Source organism: Octopus bimaculoides, chromosome 24 (genome assembly GCF_046866305.1).
Source record: "Octopus bimaculoides isolate indiv1 chromosome 24, ASM4686630v1, whole genome shotgun sequence".
In the NCBI taxonomy this organism is placed as follows: domain Eukaryota; kingdom Metazoa; phylum Mollusca; class Cephalopoda; order Octopoda; family Octopodidae; genus Octopus; species Octopus bimaculoides.
Genome location: NC_142951.1, coordinates 35,168,969 through 35,178,968, shown reverse-complemented (window position 1 = coordinate 35,178,968; position 10,000 = coordinate 35,168,969). Strand labels below are relative to the sequence as shown.

General features: G+C 38.0%; 1 protein-coding gene and 1 long non-coding RNA gene across 5 annotated transcripts in view; one reads left to right on the top strand and one right to left on the bottom strand.

The window, feature by feature from the left end:
- Positions 1-8,649, bottom strand: part of LOC106872877 (uncharacterized) — a 23,293-nt gene extending 14,644 nt beyond the window's left edge. Inside the window, exons 1-3 of one of the 4 annotated variants that reach the window (XM_014920026.3) lie at positions 6,536-8,649; positions 3,379-3,474; positions 1,146-1,201 (exon numbers count right to left, since the gene is read on the bottom strand). In XM_014920026.3, the coding sequence (XP_014775512.1) occupies positions 1,146-1,201; positions 3,379-3,474; positions 6,536-6,581 (198 nt within the window). In that variant the 5' untranslated portion in view covers positions 6,582-8,649. The remainder of the gene's footprint in view (positions 1-1,145; positions 1,202-3,378; positions 3,475-6,535) is intronic. The other 3 variants (XM_014920027.3, XM_014920025.3, XM_014920028.3) reach the window with 3 other exon arrangements.
- Positions 3,448-5,846, top strand: LOC149131273 (uncharacterized). The gene is made up of 2 exons (XR_016238213.1): positions 3,448-3,570; positions 5,501-5,846. It is a non-coding gene; the product is annotated as an uncharacterized LOC149131273 (long non-coding RNA).
- Positions 8,650-10,000: the final 1,351 nt, after the last annotated feature.

Genomic DNA, 10,000 nt, shown 5'->3' with positions numbered 1-10,000 from the left:
CTTCCACGGGTTCCCTCAACTGTTAGGGAGTGGCACTTTTTCACGCAGCTATCCTCATCCATTCTCACCACATGTCCAAACCAGCGCAATCGTCTCTCTTGCACACCACTACTGATGCTTCTTATGTTCAGCTTTTCTCTCAAGATACTTACACTCTGACGGGTATGCACACTGACATTACACATCCAACGAAGCATACTGGCTTCATTCCTTGCGAGCTTACGCATGTCCTCAGCAGTTACAGCCCATGTTTCACTGCCATGTAGCATGGCTGTTCATACACATGCGTCATACAGTCTGCCTTTTACTCTGAGTGAGAGTCCCTTTGTCGCCAGCAGAGGTAAGAGCTCTCTAAACTTGGCCCAGGCTATTCTTATTCTAGCAGCTACACTTTCAGCGCACCCACCCCCACTACTTCAATTAATTTTAAATATAACAAAAGAATTTAGAAAAATAACTTAGTTATCATTAAGCTAATGTTAGGAACATAAATTGTGACTAAGGTTTGGAGAAAGGTTTTAATTCAGAACTTTTGAAAACAAGACAGTTGTACTTCAGAGCCAGAAGCAGTTCTAGACGGGTTGGTATCAAAAGGGTTAAACTTCCCAACACTACCACAAAACAATGAAGATTGATATGAATGCCAAGTCTATTCTATTTTCTCATTAATAAAAAGAAAGGAGAAAAATTCTGTCACTAATCTTGGATGAGGACTGGTATTTGTCAATTTGAAATCCTTTGCATCAAGCTTCTGATTCTTTCTACGAATGTAATTTCAATCCAATTTTATTGACTTTATCATTTGTTTCAGTAATAGTTTATTATAGCTCAATAATGGAAATTCACTATCAACAATTTTGAAACCAATGCTATCGATCAAAATATATAGTCCTTGAAAACTGACTTTACAATCTGGTCTCTTCTGCTACTAAAAGCCATTTTGTTTCCTTTGTATTCTGAATTCTGTTCACAAATTTTTTGAAAATCACAATGTTCTCTCTTGTAGTAAATAAGTCTAATTCAGATAAACTAACATTATATGAAAGAAAACAAAATGTCTATGAAATCTAAGCATCACTATAGGTTTTGAAAATAGTATATATGTTGAGTGAATTACTTTACAGAGAGTAAGGAATTTCACTTACTAAACTTCCAAATTCCGATACTTGGTTAAGTTTGCGAGCCATGTAACCATCAATACCTGGGTGATGTAAAAGAAAAGAAATTCAAGAAAATATATATCAGATCATCCCATAAGTTCTGTCCGATTTTACCTTTTTTAAAATTCAATGAAATTTAATAGTATTTTAGAATGTCTAATGGAATTAAAAATTGTTTTTATGCATTTGTGTACATTTAAACTAATTAAATATTATTTTACAGAATAATAGAATTAAAATTTCTTTGATTAAAACCCTTTCTAACATGGAAGTATCCAGAGAGCATTTGAGGCACAGAATGCTTTAGGAATACAAAAAAGGAAACTCTGCAGCTGAAGCAACTGGAAACAGACTCTCAGTTTATGGGAAAGAATGCTTGAATGAAAGAACTTGCAGAAGGTGGTTTGCAAAATTCAGAAGTGGAGATTTCAGCCTTGAAGATGAAGATCGAACAGGACGTCCAGTTGAGTTTGATGATAAGCTCCTTGAGGTATTACTTGAAGAAAATCCTGCATTATCAGTTGAAAAATTGGCAATAAAGCTTAGTTCAAACCATACAACTGTTCATCATCATCTTCAACAACTTGGAGAGGTTCCTAAACTTGGAAAATGGGTGCCTCATGAATTGTCCGAAAGCAACCGCAAATCCTGAGTTGACATCTGCTCTTCTCTCCATTCTCGCGAATTCATTTCACCCTTTTTTTGGATAGACTTGTGACGAAAAATGGATCTTCTATCAAAATGTTAAATGTCGTAAACGGTGGCTCGGTAAAAGGGAAAAAGCTCAACCACAACCGAGAAGGGAACTTCATGGGAAAAAGGTTCTTCTCTTTATCCGGTGGGATTGCAAAGGAGTAATTCACTTTGAATTGTTACCACCTAATGCAACAATCAATGCTCAAGTCTACTGTCAGCAATTTGAGCATTTGAACCAAACTTTGAAGAAAAAAAAGACCTGCTTTAGTGAATTGAAAAGGAGTGATGTTTCATCAGGACAATGCGCAACCCCACACTGCAAAGATCACATCACAGAAGATCGAAGAGCTTGGTTGAATCAACAGCTAAGTTCTTATTACTATTCAGACTCAGTAAATGAATCTAGGATTTTCCCCCCTTCTTTCAATATCTAGTTTGTCAAGGCTACATGTAATTTCATTTCAATTTCAGACAGCCTCCTCCTCTCATTGCAAAATGCTTATGCAATAAATTTGCCGATTAAAACGTTCATGCGTATTAACTTAGCTGTTGATTCAAGAGAGAATAAGTGAGTGAGCTGTTGATTCATGAACGGCAGCGAATAAATGGAACAGTGTATGGGAAACCACTATAAATATATGAAAGACCGTGAGCACAGACCTTCTGCAAACTAAGTTTATGCACCACATAGCTAGATGTGCTTTACAAACTACAAACACATACCTCTGTGTATGTTGGTGTGCCTATATATACATCCTCATTTTTAAGTATGCTTTCATTGAGAATGAGAATATGATTACTGGTAGTAGAGAAGGGTAACGAAAAATGTACTTTTAGAGGGATGAAGTGAAGTCTGTTGTAGTAAAGGGTTGAGGATGAACTGATAGTCCCTGATATATAGATATATGCCTTGTGAAGGGTGGAGGTGCCAGAGGGATGAAGTGAAGTCTGTTATAGTAAAGGGTTGAGGATGAAGTGATAGTCCCTGATATATAGAGATATGCCTAGTGAAGGGTGAAGGTGCCAGAGGGATGAATTGGACCAATACAGAGGTCTAGTGGAGGAATGAAGGTAGACTGAGGGCAACAACTAAGGAACAGTGTGATGAAGGGGGTTCAAAGGCAGTAACATGAAGGGGAAAGCAGATGTACAATGTATACTTAACAGAATATCATGTATTTCAGACTCTAAACTCTACCCTTGTACCAGGTATGTTTCACCATATGTGGTCAGGTCTTCTGCAACACTGTACATTGCCATTCAGTTCAGTCTATTGTTATCATCACTGCAAGATGCAATATTTTCAGAAAAATCCATCATCACCTAATCCCAAGTTTTCCTTGATCTTCAACTTCCATGGGTTTCATTAACTTGGAGTTCTTTGCACTTAATGTAGTTGTCAGCCACCCACATAGATTTATTTTTTAGTTGAGTCAGTCTCTTAAATGAAGTAATTATAACAACCACTTAAACATTACCAGACATATCATCTAACTTTATATGTCTACAATTTTAAACTCACCATCCAGTATAGCTGAGAAACTGTAGACAAGCAGGAACCAGAAAGGATTTTGATACCAAAAGAATGCTACAAACAGCAACAACAATCGAACATAACCTGCAAAAGAACAACAAGAAAAGGCCAGCTTAGAATTGCGTACTTAACATGTTTATTATAAAGATGCAAAATGTTTCTTACTTGAGACTATATCCAGTAAGTCTGTATTATTAACATTTCAATTTTTTCTCTCTGTAATTTCTAAAACATTTTTAACCATTCTAATTATTAGCTGTAATTAACATCCAGCTGGTCCTTTCTATATTGTAACCTTGATTCTTACTGTTACAACTATTCACTCAATTTCTACACTACAAACATTACATTTCAGAGGTGACAGCTTTCAGTTGCTTAATGCATACATCCCCCAAACAGTGCAGTGTGGAAAACATGAGAGAGAGAGAGAGAGAGAGAACAGTTATTTTGTCATCTAAAAGCTTAAACAGTTCACTGACAATAAAGGAAAAAAAAAAAAAATAGGACATGATATATTCCATCATTTGTTGATATTTTGCTTGCTACCTTATAAAATTACAGGGGCTGTCTTGAGAATAATAGAAAAGTGGGCATAGCTTTCTGCATAGATATATGAGGAAATTTAAAAACAAATTAGCATTGAAGAAAAATCACACAATGGGAGATTGTCAACTGTGACTAGTGATATGAACTGACTTGCATGAACAGATGAATCACAATGCATGAGCTGCTACACAACTGAACTGTGGACACAGCACATCACAGAAGGTAGTCCAACAGTTGACATGTAAATTGAAGGAGAAAAGAGTGGAAGTTTGTTCTGATCTACTGGAAGCATTTGGAAACTTTTTTTTTTTATTTCATTCTACTGACAGGGGATGAAATATAGGTGTACCATTATGATCTGGAAACGATAGCCCAGTCCATGGAATGGCATCCCAACTCTTGTGCATGAGCTAGTGCTCAGCGTAGAATCATGGTGACTGTTTATTGGGGATGATAAAGGTGTCATTTGCCTTGATATTTTGTAATATGACTGTACTGTGAACAGCAAGCAGTGCACTAAGACACTGAAAGCCATTCAAAAGAAGAAACTGAACAAGAATCTGAAATAGATTCATATTTATTATATCAATGTCTGACCACACACATTTGGCATATTGGTCTGATCATCTAATGTACAACCCCAATCTGGCACCTTGAATTAAACCTGCATGGTTCCATGAAGATAGTCTTTAAGTGTAATGATTTGATGATACAGATGAGATGAAAGTGGTTGGGAAGAAGTGAGTAGAACAGTGCATACCTGAACTTTTTCAAAGATGATACAAAAGTTGGGTTCAACAAAGGTGCAAATGTTTTTCTTGTGATGTAGACTGTTTGTATAGAGAAATTATTTCTCTACCAAAATGGGCAATTTAAACAACCTATGAATGTTTATTAAAAAGTTATGCTCACTTTTGCATGAATATCATGTCAACTCTCATGTGTGTATGTGAGTGTATGTTTATGTATGTGTGTGCGTGCGTGCATGTTTGTGTGTGTGTGTGTGTGTGTGTGTGTGTGTGTGTGTGTGTCATAACTTCTCAAAATTTCCCATGTAATATTTTTGTACACTATCAAAAGCCTTCTGAAATTCAAGAAATAAATACAATATGTTGTAATACAAAAATGGTATCATGAGACAGTCAGCTAATTATGACAAGTGGAGATTTCCTTCAAGTTAGACCAATAATATACATGTCAGGCTTCTCCACAGATTCAGGCTAGCAAATTCTGCTAACAACGTATTTGTCAACCAGTGGCTAAAAAAGAAACTTTGCTTATGATGTTACAGAGAGAATGAACCCTGAACCATATGGTTGCTCCTTCTTGATGGTGAGAAAAACCAGTAAGCCAGTGCTTTGAAACAAAAGAAAAATTGGAGGGTATTAATTCTGCTTGAGTTAAAAAGAAACCTCATTGTCACTTATATCATTGGAACTATTATCAACAATGATATAAAATAAATACCACTATTCCTTGTTGTATATGAAGGAGTGTGTATGCCTTTTGAATAATTTTTATGCTTATTGTTCAATTAATTTAATCACTTATATTATCATTGCAGAATTTCAGATCAGGACTCACATAAAATGAATTTTCTCCATCTTGCCAGGAATTTTCCAATTTTTTTTTTTTTGTCACCACAGCCTTCAAGATGATAAGAAAATTTTTTTGAAAAATTTATGAATTTTTTTTTTCACCTCCTCCTCTGGACAGATTTTGGCCAATTTTTATGGCACTACACACTAAAAAACCTTGGCAGAAGCCATTACATAAAAAAAAATTTTTTGATTTGAAAATATTTTCAAATGAAAAGATGTGTGGTTCAATTCTTTGTCACTCTGAAATGTAATGGTGTTTTTACTCTCCGTAACACATTTAGGCTATTAAAAAAAATTTTGAAACTTTGATTTCTTTTCAACTGCACTCATTCGCACTGTTTCCGTTTATAAGTTTAAATTATTGGAGAACCTGAGGTCATTGCTGGTATGTAAAAGGTAATTTATTTTAATAGCATACTTTTCTGTTAGCAAATTTTTTCCTTTCACACACAGGCTTGCCTGTTTTGGTGCGTGTGTAGAGGGGACTTAACATTTAAATTACAAATTAATTTTGTTGCTTATATTTCAGCAATGGATCACGCGCGTGTTACTTCCGTTTCATCAAACCATAAAATGTGTTTTTGCGGAGAAAAATATTGTAAAACATCAATACATGTGAAAGTGACAACGAAACAAGGAAGATAGTCATGGGATGTGCTAGAAACAACAGCCAAATCACTGTTAAATCACACACCTTATCGTTTAAAGATATTTACATTTTCTTTTAAACCGAAAAGGTTTAACACAGTTTTGAAGTGCAAAAAAAAAAAAAGAAAAAACTTGGCTAAAATTGGTCGGGAAAGGGTAAGCGAGGGGGACGAGGTGACACCCATCCACTATATGTGGCCGTCCTGATCCGAAACTCCGCCGCAGGGGTTGAATTTATAAAACTATATCTATGAACTGAGAATTCAAATAAAATATTCAGTATATGAAATAACAATATTAATTAGATTATGAATAAATGATAGCTTGTCTCTAGTATTAAAATAACTCACCGATTATGTTTGGGACATAAAAGATGATAGCTTTATTGATGGCCATTCTCTGTCGTCTGCTAAAGAGTTCTCAAAAGAAACGTAACTGTTGGTAGAAGAGTTCATTCTTAAAATGCGGGGGTGTGAGGTATTGCCAGTAATTATAAAAATTTAAAAAAATCTAGCTTATCCTTTTCATATTGGAGTGCTAGAATATTCAGCTAATCTATTTCACTGTCCCAAGTTTGATACTTCACTGCGGTAATTGTTCAGTTTACGGGCGTAAAAAATAGTAAAGGGTCATAACTTATTTTTGAACTTACAGCATACACACTTGATCTCGCACCCAAAAGTGAATGTCTTATTCCTTCTAGTGAAATGCGCCATATGAGTTCGTGCAAATAAGAAACAGACAAAGCCTCTGAACTTCCAAATTGACGGCGTAATTTGCGTTTCACAAGCATTCACATATTTTCTATATTTTGTGTGTGGATGTCTTCATTGCCAGGATGAAGGGAATTTTCTTCATGCACAATCACCTTGTGAGTGTACATGCTACCTTTTAGAATTCCGATGTTATTGCGACTCCCTGGTAGAATTCATCGTTCAATTAACGCTGTCAAAGTCTGCTCAGTATGATCAGGCACTTCAACTAAGATACTTTCTATTCCGGCGAATTCCCAATGGTCAGGAATCCACTTACAGCAGTTAATAAGTATGTGGAAAACGAATATGAAAAAAAAATGCGCGCTGACGGTGGTGGGGGTTGAATTTCGGAAAATTCACAGCATCCGATTTTTCCGTCATAACTTCCGGTAAAATAGATATATATTGATTTTTTTTTTCATGGAATCCCACGTTTTTGGTTAAGAAGGATCCGATTCTGAAAAAAAAAAAATCGGGGGTTCAAACATTTATACAGTGGCCATAAAATCGGGGTCCAAGCAATTACAGTAGCCATAAAGTCGGGACCCAAACATTTACACGTTCTTGCGACCTCGGGCACGTTCTTGCGGTTCCATGCAAGTTATTGCGACGCCAGGTACGTTCTTGAGGCGCCGGGTGCGTTCTTGAGGCGCCGGGTGTGTTCTTGCGGTGCCGGACACGTTCTTGCAGTGCCGGTCACGTTCTTGAAGCCCCGCGCACGTACTAACGGCCCCAGGCACGTTCTTACGGCTCTGGGCACGTACTTACGGCCCCAGGCACGTACATACGGCCCTGAACATGCACTTGCGGCCGCAGGCACGTAGTTACTTCCCCAGTCACGTACTTGCGGCCCCAGTCACGTTGTTGTAGACATGGGCACGTTCTTGCAGTGCCAGGCACGTTCTTGCGGCCCCTGGCACATTCTTGCGGGTACAGGTATATTCTTGCAGCGCCGGGCACGTTCTTTTGGTGCAGGACAGTTTCTTCCGGCCTTGGGCACGTTCTTGCGGTTCCAGGCACGTTCTTTCGACGCCATGTACGTTGTTGCGGCACCGAGCACGTTATTGCATTATCGAGCACGTTGTTGCGGCGCCAGGAAAGTTCTTGCGGTGCCGGTCATGTTCTTGCGGCCCCCGGCACGCTTTTCCGGTGCTGGACACGTTCTAACCGCGCGGGGCACGTTTTTCCGAAGGTGGGCACGTGCTTGCGACGATGGGCACTGCCTCCACCGTCTTACACCACCACCAACTCCTCAGCCGTCTAACACCACCACCACCTTCTCTGAAGTCTTACACCACCTCCTCCACCCTTTTGCACCACCACTGCCACCACCTTCTCCGCCGTCTTACACCACCACTATCTCCTCCGCCGTCTTATACCATCACCAACAACTCCTTCGCCATTTTACAACACCACCACCACCTCCTCAGCCGTCTTCCACCATCACCACCACCTCCGCGGTCTAACACAAAATAGATAAGTATACGAAGTTTGAAAGTCTTTCGGTACCAAAAACGGATCTTGTTCAAAACGGGGGCACCAGTATTTTCTTAACGAAACACTTTGAAACTTGGGAAACTGGTAGAATGTGTCATATAAAACATCTTTTTCTCTTAGTCTTCTTAACAAAAAAACGTACATCGCAAGTTATTTCATGTTAAAGTTGTCGTATTTCTGTAATTTCAACCAATCATTGACGTCTATTCAGCTGAATAGTTACTGCTGGCCGGTCATAAAAATGTTATTCCCTGTGACATATTTCATCCGGTTTAATCGTAATTTATACGCATATATTGTTTATATAATAAATTACGCTGTGCGTATCTATGTGTGTAATAATTTTAGAGTTCGGATTCTAGAGTTAGGGTTAGGGTTAGGGTTAACAGTCTAGTTAATCGGAAATGTCAGAACTAACGAGGATTAATACGATATACACCGTTACAGCGCTAACTGTTTTCAACTGAATAGACGTCGGATGAAATATGTCACAGGGAATAACATTTTTATGACCAGACAGCAGTAACTCTATTCAGCTGAATAGACGTCAGTGACTGGTTGAAATTACAGAAATACGACAACTTTAACATGAAATAACTTGCGATGTACGTTTTTTCGTTAAGACTAAGAGAAAAAGATGTTTTATATGACACATTCTACCAGTGTCCCAAGTTTCAAAGTGTTTCGTTAAGAAAATACTGGTGCGCCCGTTTTGAACAAGATCCGTGAGTTTTTTTTAGTATAAATTCAGTGCTGTTTATAGCAGAGAGAGAGAGAGAGAGAGAGAGAGAGAGAGAGAGAGTAGAAGGATTTCTTGGGGGTTTTAACTGCTGTTTCTAGGACGATTTCTAGGAGTGAGTTTTTTTAGTATAAATTCAGTGATGTTTATAGCAGAGAGAGAGAGAGAGAGAGAGAGAGAGAGAGAGAGAGAGTAGAAGGATTTCTTGGGGGTTTTAACTGCTGTTTCTAGGACGATTTCTAGGAGTGAGTTTTTTTTAGTATAAATTCAGTGATGTTTATAGCAGAGAGAGAGAGAGAGAGAGAGAGAGTAGAAGGATTTCTTGGGGGTTTTAACTGCTGTTTCTAGGACGATTTCTAGGAGTGAGTTTTTTTTAGTATAAATTCAGTGATGTTTATAGCAGAGAGAGAGAGAGAGAGAGAGAGAGAGAGTAGAAGGATTTCTTGGGGGTTTTAACTGCTGTTTCTAGGACGATTTCTAGGAGTGAGTTTTTTTTAGTATAAATTCAGTGAGGTTTATAGCAGAGAGAGAGTAGAAGGATTTCTTGGGGGTTTTAACTGCTGTTTCTAGGACGATTTCTAGGAGTGAGTTTTTTTTAGTATAAATTCAGTGAGGTTTATAGCAGAGAGAGAGAGAGATTTAGTTTCCGCACTCACAAAGAACGAAGATTTACTAACCGCACGCGCAGGGAACGAAGATTTAATCCCCTCAATCGCATGGAACGACAATTTTCTCTACGCACTCGTAGGAAACGACGATTTACTCCACGCACACACAGGGAACGACGATTTACTCTCCGCACTCGCAGGGAACGACAATTTACT